Source organism: Eubalaena glacialis, chromosome X (genome assembly GCF_028564815.1).
Source record: "Eubalaena glacialis isolate mEubGla1 chromosome X, mEubGla1.1.hap2.+ XY, whole genome shotgun sequence".
Lineage (NCBI taxonomy): Eukaryota > Metazoa > Chordata > Mammalia > Artiodactyla > Balaenidae > Eubalaena > Eubalaena glacialis.
In genome coordinates, this window is record NC_083736.1 from 445510 (window position 1) to 460887 (window position 15378).

General features: G+C 56.7%; 1 protein-coding gene across 2 annotated transcripts; it reads left to right on the forward strand.

Moving 5' to 3' along the window:
• The first annotated feature begins 395 nt into the window (after positions 1-395).
• On the forward strand, positions 396-10208 carry LOC133082374 (short stature homeobox protein). Of its 2 annotated transcripts, none has more exons than XM_061178946.1 (5): positions 396-669; positions 4106-4314; positions 8193-8250; positions 8351-8453; positions 9929-10208. In XM_061178946.1, the coding sequence occupies exons 1-5, from the start codon at positions 396-398 to the stop codon at positions 10206-10208; spliced, it is 924 nt and encodes a 307-aa protein (XP_061034929.1). The 2 variants fall into 2 exon arrangements, with proteins under 2 accessions (XP_061034929.1, XP_061034930.1); XM_061178947.1 differs by having other exon boundaries at positions 8351-8439; positions 9963-10208.
• Positions 10209-15378: the final 5170 nt, after the last annotated feature.

The window sequence follows — 15378 nt, forward strand, 5'->3', positions numbered from 1 at the left end:
GGAGCTGGCGCCTGCGCCCGCGCGCTCTCTTTCTCTCTGTCTCTGTGCCTTCAAAAACTTGATCTTTACCTCTCCACACCAAGGTGCACAGACGCCAAACAGTGATGAAATGCAAAGAAAGCCAATTGCCGGACTGGAGGTGGGGGAGAGATAGCGTCTCTGCGTGCGCCCGCCGCCGAGCCGGCAGCTGTAATTGCTGCAGACAGGGAGCGTTGGGGGTTGGGCGGAGGTAGCCGTGTATAAATAGTGAGATCTCAAATTGAAAGGCATAAATAACAGCAGGAGAGATCTACCCTCGCACGGACAGTCGTCTCCGCGCGGGAGGCGTGCGGACCACAGCCCGGCTCCCAGCCAGCCCCGCCGAGCCCCGCGGACCCCCGCAGCCCCCGGCCACCATGGAGGAGCTCACGGCTTTTGTATCCAAATCTTTTGACCAGAAGAGCAAAGAGAGCGGCGGCGGCGGCGGCGGCGGAGGCAAGAAGGACTCGATCACTTACAGGGAAGTTTTGGAGAGCGGACTGGCGCGCTCCCGGGAGCTGGGGGTCTCGGAATCCAACCTCCAGGACATAACGGAGGGCAGCGGCCACTGTCCGGTGCATCTCTTTAAGGACCACGCGGACCACGACAAGGACAAACTGAAAGAGTTCGGTTCGGGGAGGGCTGCCGAAGGTAAGCTCTCCGGACGCCGGCCCCGGGCCCCTCCCGGGGACGGCGTCTCCCCGCCACCGAGCCTGGCCGCCTGCCCCTCGCTCCGCGCGCGCACAGGCCCCGGGGGCTGCGGTTCGCTCTCCGTTCGACCCCAAACGCTGAATGTGCAGCCACGGCTCGGACGCAAAGGCCCCGGCAATCCATCGCCAGCCTTTTTCGTAAGAAAGAAACCAAACGGGGGAGGGGAGGATTCGGCTGGAGAAGCGAGGAAGCAGGGAAGGAGAGAGGCAGAGGCGCCGAGGGTGGGCAGGGGCTGGGGCCGCGCGCTGCCGGAGCATCGCTTCCCCGGGCGTTGGCACTGGGCTCCGCAGCGGGAACTTTACCGCGTTAGGGGGGAGTCCGGGTGTATGGGCTTGAAAACCCAGGTCGGCTGGAGGGCTGCTGGCTGCTTGCGTCTCTGCCTGCCGGTCTGTCTTACGTTCGCGTCCACGCCCGCAGAGAGATCAACACACGTCTCTCCAAGCGCCCATCGCCTGCCGGCTTCCCGAGCTCGAAATGGGCCGCGTTGAGGGCTGCGCTGGCCGGCAGTCGGGGAGGCAACGCGTTCCGTCGCCTCTTCGCCCTCCTGCGCCTCTCCGCGTGGTTTCCTCTCAGGGAAAACTTTCCCCTTGAACCTTGGGGCTGGATCTTGGCTGACGCGGGCCTGTAGATTAAAACCAGCCGCGTGCCCGCAGGTGGTCAGGGTCTACAAGGGGCAGAAGGGCCCGGGGAGGCTCGTGGCCCCGCGCACGCAGCCGCCCTACCCCAGGCTGTCTGGGCGCAGCTGGCCCTGTTGCAGGCCGGCTGCGTTCTGGGCCTCCTTCCGGCTGCTTTCCCCCCCGAAATCTCCGCGGCGTTTTGCGCTGTTGTTGAACGCGGGGGGTGGGAAAAAACATGTTTACAAGGGTTCTCCCAGCTGGACAGCGGTGGTCCCAACCGGGGGGAATCTCTGTACAAACAGGGCAACCAGCAGCTATAAATCAGAGGAATAAAATTGGCTGGATTTCTCAGGGGGCAGCGTTTTTAAGTATATGGAGGTCTATTTCTCACTACAAAGCAAGGAAATACAGAAGCTTGCCATGTGGCTCCCTGGTCCTGTTTCATTCTCTGTCCGTGTTGAGACGGGTCACGACCAGAGAGTGGGGACCCCATGCCTCCTGCTCTTGTGGCCCTTGCACTTTGGTGGCAGAGTCCAGGTGTGCTGACCTTGAAGCCCAGTGGATGACCCAGACAGCTTTCGGAGACCTTGACCTTGTGGAAGCAAGAAGCTGGCAGAGGCTTAGGAATAAGCCCCTGGCTTCTGAGAGCCCAGGCAGCCTGAGCCTGGCCTGCCATATCTCGGGGTTCACCCCTTGGCGAGGCCTCACGCACCTGGCTTTATGATTCCTACAAAGAGTTTGCTCTGATGGAGACACGGCTGTCTGTCGGCTGTGCACTTGTCAGGGCCGACATTTAATTTACAGCACCCGGCGGGCGGCTGACCTCCCGGCCTCCTGACAGCTTCCTCCATCCGCCTTAGAGGCTGAGTCCCCTCTTCTGTCTGTCTCCTCTCAGCCTGGACAGCCAAGGCAGGGGGACCCTGCAAAAAGGCCCGTGGAAGGAGAGCAGAGTACAATCGAGGCCTTTTTCGAAGGAGAGAGGAAAATAAAAGACAAGGCTGGAAGTACAGGCAGCAGGAAGGGGTGAGGAAAACCCCAGCTGCACCTTCTCCCTTTGCCTGGGTGTGCAGACCCCTGGCCGAATTTGCAGGACGGGAGCAAAAGGGAGAGGTGGGAGCTGCTTGGGCTTCGGAGGAAGCCAGAGGCCTTGGGCGCCTGAGCCGCGGATCCCGCTGAGCCGGGCACGGCGGCCTGTGGGTTCTGCACAGCCTCCCGTGGGTTCTGGAGGACTCTGAAGGCCGGCTCCTCATCTGGGGTCGATCCCTGGGGTTCAGACGTAAGAGACCTGAAGGAGGAAGCAGAGTTGGGGCCGCCTCCGGGAAAGGATTTCCCGTTGGGGAGACATAAGGTGTTCTTGGAAATGCATCCCTTTCAGGAGGTGAGAGAGACTTTACGATCCGAGGTGGGATTGAGTGTCCAGTGCTCAGAAGTCTTGAGGAGAGGCTTTTAGGCAGACTCAGGACTTGGGCTCTGGTGTCCAGCTTAGGGACCCCAGTGGGGGTGGGGGGTGGGAACTGGGTGCCTGGATCTTTCCCTGGTTCCGCAGAGGATCTGGGTCTTCGCCCTTCGCAAGTTTCTGGGCTTACTGCTAAGAGGCTTCTCAGAACGGGTGGAACCCCAGACTCCTTGGATAGAGCGTCCTGAAAGCCGCCCTCTTCTCCTTGACACAGAGGGGACATCTAATGAGGGCATGGGGGTCCTCTTTGCCTGCACCCAGCAGGCCCTATGATCGGAGAAAAAGCACAAGAAAATGCAAGGGGTGCTGAAATGCAGCTTCCACCAACTGTGCAACCGGGGGCCAACTTTTATTTTAAATCCCTGAGCTTGGTGAGGGGCTGTATTTCCTAGCGGTGGGAAGGAGAGGTGTCTGGGTTAGAATCTCCTAAATCCTGAGCTTTCTGCCTGATACCCTGCCTGCTCCCCCAGCAAATATAGCTGCTCTCATAATGTTTGGACCTAACAAAGTGTCACTCTTGGCGTCCTGATGGGCAGTGAGAATGTGTGTCCAAGAGAAGAGGGACAAAACCGTAAGTCAAGGGACTGTGCTCTCGGGTGCAACCCAAGCGCCTCGGGATGCGGGCCTTAAGATACGGCTGCGCTTTCTTGGTCAGAAGGAGGTGAGCTCGGGCGAGCGCCCGCCTCCACGGCGTCCTGAGGGAGGCTCTGGCCCGGCTGGCGGCTGGCACGGCCCCGGTCCTGCTGCGCTGCAGGCGGGAGCGGCGGCTCTCGGGGGCCTGGACCCCAGCCTGGCCCGGGCTCTCCCTGCGCTCTTTGCGGGCGCCCCGCCAGGGACCCGACACTTGGGCGATTCTGCCTAAGCTTCTTTGACTTAATAATATTTAACACTCCATTCCCCTTCAAAAAAAAAAAAAAAAAAAAGAGAGAGAGAGAGAGAAGGTTAGGCTATGTCAATATGTCAACAGAGGCGAAGTGGATAATTGAGGGAACTATTCAGAGATTAGGCCAAGAAACACCGCGGCGCCGGGGCTCGAGTTATTACAAAAGAGCGCGTCTTGCCCTGCAGTTTGCTTTATCGACTTGACGCCGCTTTGCGTCAGGGCGCGTTTGCCACCGAGGCCCCTCCACCGCGAGCACACACAGGCTTTCACCACGTCGCGCCCAAGCGTCCCCGCGCGGGGCCCTGTCCCTGGCGCGCAGGATCCGCGGGCCGGGCCGGGGGAGGCGGGAGCCGACGGAGGGGCTCGTGGCGGCCCGGGCCGGGGGGTGGGCTCAGCGCTGTGCCCTCGGCCCGCCCGCAGGCATTTACGATTGCAAGGAGAAGCGCGAGGACGTGAAGTCGGAGGACGAGGACGGACAGACGAAGCTGAAGCAGCGGCGCAGCCGCACCAACTTCACGCTGGAGCAGCTCAGCGAGCTGGAGCGGCTCTTCGACGAGACTCACTACCCCGACGCCTTCATGCGGGAGGAGCTCAGCCAGCGCCTGGGGCTCTCCGAGGCGCGCGTGCAGGTGAGAGCGCGGGCCCGGCCCCGGCGCCCGCTCCCCGGGCGGGCCCGGAACGCGCCCCCTCGGCCGGGCCGCCGGGCCCTTCCGGGAGCGCAGGGACCCTGGGTTGGGGGTGGGGGCTGGAGCCGGGCTTTCGGAGGCGCCCCGGGGCCTCGCGGGTCAGGGCTCCTGCGCCCGGCCTGGCTGGCTCGCCCTGCGCCTCGAGCTCATCGGGAATGTTCTCTTCTTCCCACTGGTTCGCCTCTCCTCCCCCCGCCCCCCCCCCCCCCGCCGTCGCCAAAGTCTTACCCGCTCCTCTGCAGCCCCCTCCCTCCGCTGCAGGGAACAGAGATGGGAAGAGGAGGCGCGTGGGCGTCTTGAGGATTGCGGCTCCGGCCCGCGCGGTGCCGGATTAGCCCGGGCGCGGGGCAGGGGGGCGCGGGGGCGGGGACCGGACGCGTGAGGTCGTGGTGCCCCATCTGGCGAGCCGCCGTCGGCGGGGGCCGTGGGTGTTCGCCGCACGTGCGCGGGGGGGGGGGCGGGGGAGGCGCTCCTGGTTCGCTTTGCTCCGGCTTTGTAAACGTTTGCGTTAAATGCATTCATTTATTTACTGGGGGGTGGGCAGCAAAGATTCGCTTCCAGATCGCCTCCTCCGGGTACCGCAGACTCACCCCCCCCCGCCCCCCGTCCCCGCCACCGGGAGGTCGGGCCTGCATGTTCTGCTGGGCTTTCCGTGGGTTTTGACGGTTCTGGGCAGGACAGCAGCGCCGGGGAGAGAAGGAAAAGGGGTCAGGGTCCCTGGGCTCTGGGGACCGGTTATTTACATAAATGGAATTAATACTGCCAATGGGGGGAGGGAACCATGTAAAGCCAGGGCTTTGAAAGAACGGGTTTCTTATTGGTATAGGGTCAGCATTTCAAACACAACTTCACCCGGATTGTATTGAAGAAACGAAAACACAGAAAGCGTTTATAGAGGGTGTTTTACAAAAATCTTTAATTTGTAAAAAAAAAAAAAAAAAGGTGTTTGCACCCTCATGCCTTCCATCTTTCCCCGTCGCTGAGGTGAAAAGGGCTGCTTAAGGTGAAATGCAACAGTCCCCGAGTCTGTCCAGAATTCCGTGCAGCCGCAGGGGTTCCCAGGACCATTCCGCATCGCTGGGACCACGGGCGGAGTAGCTCTGGGGACCCTCTCCCCAAACGAATCTGTCCGGGCATCTGTGGCCTCGCAAGGGGTGGGGGAGGGCGGGGGAGACTGGCCACCTTTCTCTGGAAAGATGGATGGGGCTGCACCATATAAATTAATGAAAAGATTAAACTTTTGCTGAAGGGGACATCAACTTTTATGTCATTTCACAGCCTTTCTGCCTGAGATCTGTAATATCTCCCAGGCCTTGATGTACTGTTTCTATAAAAATAAATTACTTGTAATTTAATTCCACACTATTTCTTTCAGTAGTCTATTACTGAATAGCGCCTTAGCAGGAGAGACCGAGTTGGCAGAAAATTGGTTCTTGGTTGGCTGCAGATCTTGAGAAAAGCCCTAAAATGAAGCGGGGAGGGTGGTAGTAGAAAACGAAAGCCTATCGATCCAGAGGTGAATTAAACTTTAACGATTGTAAATAATAATAAAAATAAACATGGGAAGAGAAAAAAGAAATAATTTCCTATTGGCCACAGGGAAAAGAATCGTATAATAAAGAGAAGGCAGAAAGTGCTCATAAAAACCAGTTAGTTAAAACACGTACCCCGCTGTGCAGAAGTGGGGGGATGCTGGGGAGACACCAAAAGGAAGAGACGAAAATGCACTATATTTTAATCCTGTCTGTGACCTGTTTGGTAATCCTTTTCGGTACAGCCTGTCCTGTGTTGTTAGAGGATAGAGTTTCAATTTAGAGTGGAAATTTGCTGTAAATAAATTGAGCATCCTTTGGAAGCTGGTCCTTATTAACCTTTTATTTTTAGTGTTGTACTGGAAACTCATATCACCCAGCTGTCAGGGTTATAATCGAAAGTTATGAGACCATGGTGAGGAGCGGCGGTAATTTAATTACAACAAATATCTTCGGGTTTATGGTGCAGAGCTAAATTAAATGTCATTATTCACTGTCTGTAATGGAAATCAAAAGGAAATCAGATTACAGCATTTGTGAGAGAAATCAGTGACTGGTCCTTAATGAAGAAATAACTGTCTAAACCACTGTACTGTGCTTTACTTAGCATATTCAGGACTAATTGGAATTGATCGTGAATCACCCCAAGACTGATTTATTATCGCCAAACGCAGCAGCTAATTCATCACTTTTATTCTCCATAATCTTTTTTTTTTTTTTTTTTCTTTCCCCCGCTGAAGGGAAAGTGAGCTTGCTTTCTAGATTTAAATAGGAGTCTGTTTTTGAAAAACGCCCTTCCAGGGGGAGCAGAATTTGCGCGTCTGGCTCTGCTCTCCTGAGGACGGGTACCGGACCCCAAGGAGAAAGAGGCACCCAGGAAGGGTCCGAAAGGGAAAGGAGTCCCGTCCCAGCCGATGGGGTGGGGGGGAGAGTCGCGGCGGGATGTGGGAGAAGGAAAGTGAGTGCAGGCTTTGGAAATGGAGTAAAGATTTGTGAATCTCAGCATGCAAGGGGCACTTTTTGTTTTGGAAATACTTTTCGGGGGAACAACACCAAAGTTTGCCAGGTTCCCTAGAGCCTGGCGGGGTGAGGTTTCCAACGTTGTGGAAAGCCAATTCCAACAGGCGGGCCCATGGCTCAGCCTTGGATAGAAAACTGCCCCTGAAGAGGCTGGGATGGAAAAGTTCAGCTTTTCCTAGGCTCCCGGGTGCTTGCAGCCTCTGCGGGAGCTGAGGTTTCCAGGCAGGGTGGGAGTAGGGAGTGGCCCCAGGCCCTGGGCTTGGAACGACGCAGGGTCCCCGAGCTACCCAGGCGTAGTGTAGCGTGGCCGAGGGGAAGGCTTTCTTTGTGCTAATTATCCTGCACGGTCAGTGACTGCCATCGTGGCAACAGGGTGAGTGAGTGTGAAGGGAAAGTTTTGGAGAAAGCCAGGTAGGAAAAATTAAGTGCCTAAGAACACAGAGGGAGGGGACTTCCAGATTCCATGAGCGACAGACCAAGGGCCAGGACCAGGGCTGTTTGGAGGAGCGGGGAGGATGAGAATGGGGAGCGCTGGAGGGGGGGGCATTTCGGGGATGCCAGGCCTGCGAAGCTAGCCGGGCTGGGCAGGGTGCCAACACCTTTCCCTCCCTGCCTCATCTCTCGATAGGGCGCCGCAGGAATTAGATGTCCTTAGGGAGGCCAAGTGCCTGCAGTGCAGAGCCTGCGTTTTTGGGGTGCCTATGGTTTTTAGGGATCAAGGACGTTCATGACTCTGTAATATTAACTGGGATCCCCCAGGCTTCCATGGAGGGCATGGAGGTCATGGAAGTTTCTGGACTCAGGGTGTCTGAGCGTGATTGGGGAGGGGCCTGGATTTGGAGATGTGTATCCACCTGTGCGCCCCCCCCCATTCCTGGCGGGCGGGTGGGTGGGTGGGGGCTAAGGTGGAACGTCGGGGTGGAAGGTCACGTTGGACCAGTGCGTGGCAGGGTGGAGGGGGGAATGTCCACACAGAACGATGGAAAGTTCTCCGCGCCATCCGAGGACCCACTTCCTCACTGTCAATGTTTGGATGCTGACACTCTGGTCTCACTTAGGTGAGGACTGTTCCCAGCTCCAGGTAGCCAGTTACGCGGGGCTGGGGTGGGAGGCGGTGAGGATGAAGGCCGGAGGGACGGCAGGCAGCTTTCTGCGGACAGAAACCCCAAGCGCCTTGCGCGCTGTCCGGCGTTGGGAAAGGAGGCCTCGCTGACGCTCGCCAAGGCCTGGCCGGCTCAGGGGGGTGCACGTCTGTCCGCTCATTCCCAGGTTTGGTTCCAGAACCGGAGAGCCAAGTGCCGCAAGCAAGAGAACCAGATGCATAAAGGTGGGTGCGAGGGGCCGGGCGTGGAGGCAGGGGCGGTGGGGAGACCCGCCAGGCGCTGGGAGCAGCGCGCGGGGTTCACGCCTCCTGTGTTTCCTCGCAGGCGTTATCCTGGGTACCGCCAGTCACCTGGACGCCTGCAGGGTGGCACCCTACGTGAACATGGGCGCCCTGAGGATGCCTTTCCAACAGGTAGCTCGTTTTTTGTTTTTTTCTTTCTTCCGAACAGAACGGAGAAGGGGCCGTCGCCGCCCGGGCTCCTCCCGTCCCCGCCGAAGAAAAGAGGCCGCTTTCACAAGGGGGACATTTATAAACCCATTGGCACGTGTTAACACCACGCTGAGAATCTCCAAGAGTTACCTTTGGGAGGACTAGGAGAGAAACCCAAACACAGTTTTACAAAAGTCGGAGGGGAAAAATGCCCACCCGCCCGGGAACCACCCACTCGCTCGCCGCCTGTGGGAGGGCGGGGTTTGCTGCCGCTTGGGCATGAGGACCCGTGTCTACACCCAGCCCCCGGCTTCAGCTTGCCCAGGGCCTCGCTGGGGATGTCAGTGCCCCTCCTGGACCTGGGCCTCGACGCCCCCTCCCCCCCCCCCCCGCGCACCTCACAGTGGGGGGCATCCCGCCCAGCTCCTCGCAGAGCAGGGAGGGTCCAGGGCGCTGGGTGCGCTGCGCGGAGGAGGGGGCGGCCAGGGGGTCGGAAGACCGCCTCGGAGACCAGGTGCCCTAAAGTCCTCGCCCCTGCTCTGGACCAGCGTCGGGTGGGTGGAGGGAGCCGCGTGGCAGGAGGCGCCCGGCCCGCGGGGCTAGAGCGCAACGCCCACTCGCCTGCAGGGCTGGGCTGGGGATCCCAGCATGGGGGGTAGGAGTGCCCGCGCTGGTGGGTTGGCGGTGCCCTGGGCAGAGCGAAGGCGTGGCTTCCACATGCAGCACCTTTGCTCCTACGGGCAGGCCTGGGTTTGTAGCTGGACCCGGATTTGCTGAGGGGCACGAGGTCCGGTGGGCCTGGCCCGGCCCGGAGGGTCAGCTACGTGTGACACCATGGAGATGGGGTGAGGGTGGGCTGTTGGCCGCGCGCCCTCAAAGTCACGGCGCCCAAGGCTGGGAGGGCGTCCAGGGCTGCCGTGCGCGGGGCAGAGGTCCGCACCCTGTTCGCTTGGACCCGCACCTCCGCGGCTGGGCCCGTCGTCCACCCCTCAGCACCCCTTCCCCGGGGCAGGTTGGCCCCTCAGCATCACAGAAACAGCTGCCCCGACGACGTGGGGTCAGTCACTAGGTCCTGGTGAAAGTAGGCGGTCGGAGCCTGCAGATTTGGCTGTGCTCCTGGAAGATTCGGGGACTCCAGGTCCCTGGGAAGGCGGGGTGGGGGAAGCCTGAGCCGAAGGCCGGACCCTGAGTCGGGGATGCGTCAAAGAATCAGCCGGGGGTCTGGAGAGGGGGAGGTACCAGCTGTAGACGCTCAGATGCTACAGCATCGGGGATCTGTGCCGACTCCCCGGCTCTGGTTCTGTCCAAAGGGGCCAGTGACCCGGTCGTGGCACTGGGTGTCCCGAGGACAGTGGGTGGTGGTCCCTGGGGCGGGGGAAGGGGCGATGGCTCCCCGGGAGAGGAGACGCCCTCGGGGGGGTCCTCGGGGCGGGCGGGGGGGATCCTCGAGGCGGGAAAGCCCCCCTAGAAGTCGCGTCCTCACCGGGCGGGTTCTGCCTTCGCAGGTCCAGGCACAGCTGCAGCTGGAAGGCGTGGCGCACGCCCACCCGCACCTGCACCCGCACCTGGCGGCGCACGCGCCCTACCTGATGTTCCCGCCGCCGCCCTTCGGGCTGCCCATCGCATCCCTGGCCGAGTCGGCCTCGGCCGCCGCCGTCGTGGCCGCCGCCGCCAAGAGCAGCAGCAAAAACTCCAGCATCGCCGACCTGCGGCTGAAGGCGCGCAAACACGCCGAGGCCTTGGGGCTCTGACCCGCCGCCCGGCCCCCCCGCGCCTGCCCCGGCCCCGCCGCCCCGTCCGCGCCGCGTCCCGCACTCGACCCCTCCGCGCCCCCCGACGGCCGCGCGGACGCCCCGGAGCGAGGGCGCAGCGCCTTCCCCGCCTGGGGCAGCCCCAGGGCCCCTGGCAGGCCTCGGGAGGGGGCGTCCCAGGACCGCAAGACCCCGCCAAAGCCTCGCAGAGACTGTGCGGAAGAGAGGGGAGGTGACCGTCAGACCACCCAAGTCAGCCCTCGAGCACGCCGTCTGTGCGTCCTGGGACCCCGGGGCCACGTGGAGCCCCGCGGCGCTGCGTCCTTCTCCGCTGCCGGCGTTCCCGCCCTGTGCATGCGGCCTCCTACACGCCTTTCCAAGATCTTAAGAGTCTGTCACACAGAAGGATCTGGGGCTGGTCTCCGCTGAAGATGCCAGTGCTTGGATGCTGACAGTTTTATTCACTGCCGTGAACTTAATTTCATCCGAGGAGCTGCAGGACCCGTGTGGATTTCAACATGGACTTCTGCATCCGAGGCAGGGGCCCCGTGCTCTGCTTGCGCGACCGCCCCCCTCCCCTCCGCCTGAAAGGTAGCAATAACGAAACGCAATTGAAGACCTCGCCGAGGTGGTGGTGGTCGTGGGGACCTCAGTGTTTCACGTTGTGACCTTGCTGACTCACCATCTTCATGCACACGTTTGGCCCCAGAGCACCAGATTCAGGATTCCTTGTGCCATAGGACAGGCAACTTTATAACTTTTCCAGTCTTTGATTCCCGAATTGACATTTTTGGCTGTTTTCCAGAATTCAGATGCAAAGGACTTGCACTGGGGACACAGGGGCACGTGGTTTGAAGGTATAATACTGATGCAGCATCCACGCTAGTGACATGCAATTAAGTGCAGTAAAGTGCAATATTGTAAATATTATAGATTTAAAAAAAAAATTAGCTGTGCAGTCTTGACCCGTCAGCTTCGGACTTCGAAGGGCATTACCTCCCCCTGCATGCTGCGGGGCCAGTGCCAAAACGACCGGGGTGGGGAGTGCTTTGGTCTCACAGAAGTGAAGTGTGTGGCTTGGGATGGAGCAGGATGGGGGGGAGGGGTGCCAGGCTGGGAGGGCAGGGGCTGAGTTGTTTCTGGGAAAAGAAGAGCCTGGGGTGCCCCCTCCAGGCAGTGAGTTTTAAGATAATGTTTTCTAAGGGTAGCCAGTTCTAGCTTTTCTTTCATCCTTTTTTTTTTTTTTTCTGTGCATTGGTCCCCTCTCCTCCCCCATCGTGTAAACACCAAATAGCAGCTTGTCTGAACAGCTGGCACAGAATGGGGAAAGTCTCTTGACATGATATAACCAAAGCGTTCAGGGTCCCAAATCGTGCACCTGAGCTTAAGGCAATGTGCTTTGCGTGTGCTGTGTGAGCTTTGGGGGGCAGTGCACCCTTGCTGGGCTTGTCTACCTCGAAAATGAGCATCTCTGGGGTTTTGTGGGGTGGTTTTTTTTTTTTTGCCTTAGTGAACCCAGGCCTGCCCAGGTGGAAGTGGCCATCTAGTTCTCCGAAGTCCAACGGTTCACTCTATTTCCAAAACAGCTTTCCATCTTTCCAGATTTGGTATTGCTGACTGTGTTCCCTTACCCCTGATTTGGGTACATATCTCTAAGAAGAAAAAAAATATTTTCCTTCCGTGTAAGGGAATACATTCTACCTTTGCACTGACCTGAAATGTAGATTCATTTGTATCATCTGAAACTCTTTGAATCAAAAGGTCCCTTCAACATTTTTTTTTTCTAATTTTGAAATTTTTGCAAAGCTCTGAAATGATGGAGAGAGAGACGAGGAAAACACAGTATTTTAAATTTATTTGTGACTCCCCCCCCCCCCGCATGAATGGCATTATGGAATTTGCCTCATATGTGCATTTCTGCTTCTAAACAGCTGTGAATTTTAAAAGGTCCCCTATATAAGCTGAAACTTTGCTTTAAATTTAAAAAAAAATGCATTTCAGATCCACTTCAAATGAGCCGCTTTCATCCTGAAATTTAACGCTGGGCAAACATTGGAGGTGAGATGTATACATCCCTATTTTTTTTTTAAGGTTTACTTTCCATTTTATCTAAACACAGCCCTGTGTCACCAACCCTTCCCCAAGAGAAGACTCTCTCCACGTGAGCAGAAAGGCATGAGATCTGCTCCTGGGAGAAGCTGAAGTTTTAAAGTAGAGCTGCCAGATGTTGGCCAGGGCTGGGAGGCTGGTAGCCCCAAAGGCCTGCTGGATGGCGGTCATCTTTTCCCTGTTTCTGTTTGGCTGGATACGAAAGGCGAGCCAGGTGGATGAGCCCCCCAGAACAGAACAGACTCTGAGCTGTGTGGGGCTCAGTGCTGTCAGAGTAGCTGGCGTGGCTTCTGTCCCTGGAACAAAGTCCAGGGGACGCGCTGCAGGGTGTCCAGGGTGGAGGACATCTCTCGGCCTCCTCTTTCTCCCGGAAATTTCAGGACAGAAGCGAGCTGTCAGCCCGAGGTGTGGTCAGTTTTCCCAGCCCAGATCTGTATCCGCTTTCTCTCTTTTCAGCCGTCGGGAGGGTGTGGGTTGGAGAGGATGCTTTGTGTGGGTCCTGGTCTCCCAGGGAGGGCATCTGGATTTCACTTTTTCCCAACGGCCATGAGGCATTAAATTTATGGGGTGGACGTATTTTAGCTGTTTTTGGTGCTTTCTGCGTAAGACAAGACCCCTTTTCAGAGTCGTTCACGGCACTTCCAAACAGCACGTTTTCGAGGGTGCAGACCAAGAGAGGAGTATCACCTGGAAAGCAAACTGGACGGGTTTCATCAGAGGGCCACTGGATGCGGGGTTTTCGATTGTGAAACCCATGTGAGAGCTGGCAGAGCTGCAGGCTGTGTCTTGCCCACTCGACATGGGGCTGTGTTCTCCAAGATGGGCTCGGCCATGGAACCGGTTGGTTTCCTTTGCTGAGACCTTGGCCAGAGAGGACTTTTAGGATAGGAGCCACCCGGGTTAGCAAAAACTGTGTTCTTCCTCAGCTTGGCTGTCGCTGTTCTATCTCTTTCTTTACAAATTCACCCTTTTCTGCCTTCTGTCATCAGCCTGGGAAGCTTGCAAGTTCATCTCGCAGGGGAAGGTATTGCATTGATTGGGTCTTAGCATCGGATGTAGTTTCAGTGATGAAGCATCTGACTCTCGCGTACTTAGAGAAGCTCTGCGGCTTAGCATGGCTGAGACCTAGAAGGAGGCGCCTTCCAGAGGGAACCGGGGTGTCATTTTTCGGTCGGTTTTGATAGGGTGGCTTTCTTCACGGTGACGGAGGCAGAGTGGGGGCCGGCTGAGGTCCCTGTATAATGTAGCTGCAGACAAAATGAACCACGCTCATGTGTTTCCAACCTTGCTAAGTTGGTCATGCAGGGTGGTTTGGTGTCCCCCACCTGGGAAGCCGGTCCTCAGAGCCTCACATGCCCCCGGGGTGTAGGGACCCCCCCCGCCCATCTTGCTTCCGTCCGAGCTGGGTACCCCATCTGCCCCCTCTGCCTGCAGGCACTTGTGTCCTTGGCCACGAGGTCTGTGCAGTGTGGGGACATCTGGACATTGAAGCGGGAAGCGGCTGTGTCTGAGCTCATGACCACCCCTCTCCGTGCTGGTTACTACCCTAGCCCTCTGCCCCTACCGGTGGGTTTCACTTAAACCTTTTAACGTTTCCCCAAGTACAAGGGGGTCATCCCCCCCCCCCCAGCCCGCTCCTACCCAGCGTTGTCACTGAGTCCCAGGATAGCCAATAAGCTGACTTCAATGACAAACATATTTGAGGCACTTTGCTCCTTTTCCCCCCCAAGTTTGGGAGGTTGGGATGGCAGAGGGCTTTTCCGTGGACACGCTCGACATTTAAAAAGAAAAAAAAAAAAAAACTGGTGCCTAATTTATTAAAAATTAGCTTAGGAATATGCGGATTTTTCAATACACGTGAACACGATGCAATTTATAAATGTTTTATTGAAATTTGATATTTAACGAGAAATCAGTTGAGGAATGTAGAATAATATCAAGTTTCAAAGCTATTAAACGCGCTATTTATTGAAAGGCGATGGTTTCACAAAGCCAGCCCCGTTGTACGTACATAGAGGTCCCATCCAAGAGTGGCAAGGTTTTCTGCTTCCTGATAGTGGTTGTATGTGGATGTGTTATTTATTTTTTTCCCTTTGGTTGAAAGTTCATAAATATGTGCTATTTTAATTATGTTGAGTGTAACTTTGACGTTGCCTTGCCTTTATTTTTATATGTTTTAATCCTGTTGCTTTCTTCACCCCCTTTCTCCCCCGACTTTATAAGCAGTCAGGATGATTTAGGATACAGCGCCTGTGTTTGGGTTATGCATACAAGGTGTGTCTGGACCTACAGACCTTTTCAGGGATCGCTCAAAATGAAAAGAAATCACACAACCCTCTGCTATTGTGGGGAAGAAAAACACGCCGAAGGTTTTTTTGGCCGTGCTCGCAGGCCCCCGACACGCAATGCCCTCAAGTTTAGTTCTAGTTACAAAGTGTATTTTGTCAAACCATATGGTATGAATGTACATCTTGTAAAACGGAGATATAAATAAACTTATAAATATTTGTATTCACGTGTTAAAAAAAAATTTTCACCTCTCCCCAGAGGAGACAGATGGGGAAACAAATCCCAAGTCCACGGTGGCTGAAAGTAGTTTTGTTTGCGGGGCAACGCCCAAGTGTGTGTGTGTGTGTGTGTGTGTGTGTGTGTGTGCATTTCTGGTGGGCGTCTGGCATCCACTTCTGCTCCTATAACCCTCCCTTTGAGGAAGGGTACGTCCCCCCTGAAGGTGGGGAAAGAAAAGAGAAAAAAAAAATCTCCACTTCGAAGCAAGTCTGAATTTGGGGCAGCAAGGGCACTTGTGAAAAGCCCACCTGCTTTGGTCTCCAGTTTAAAATTTTCCCTTTTGTTTGATTTCTTTTGGAACCATGTGTGGGTTCTCCAAAAGGGTGTTGCAGTGATGGTGGAGTCCTTTTGGAAAAAAAAAAAAGAATAAATGGAAAAAAAATCAACTTTTAAAAACGAGACCTTTTTTGGCCTCTGCTTTTTATCTCCTTCTGGAAAGGAAAGTTAATGACCTGATGTCGCCATTCTCTGATGGCTTCCCAGCTTCGATAAA

Excerpts from the sequence above, each read along its gene's own strand:
- LOC133082374 (XM_061178946.1), top strand. The coding sequence starts at position 396 with ATGGAGGAGCTCACGGCTTTTGTATCCAAATCTTTTGACCAGAAGAGC. Across the intron at positions 4,315-8,192 it reads TCTCCGAGGCGCGCGTGCAG|GTTTGGTTCCAGAACCGGAG; the intron begins GTGAGAGCGCGG and ends GCTCATTCCCAG. Across the intron at positions 8,454-9,928 it reads CAACAGGTAGCTCGTTTTTT|TCGCGTCCTCACCGGGCGGG; the intron begins GTTTTTTTCTTT and ends CCCCCCTAGAAG.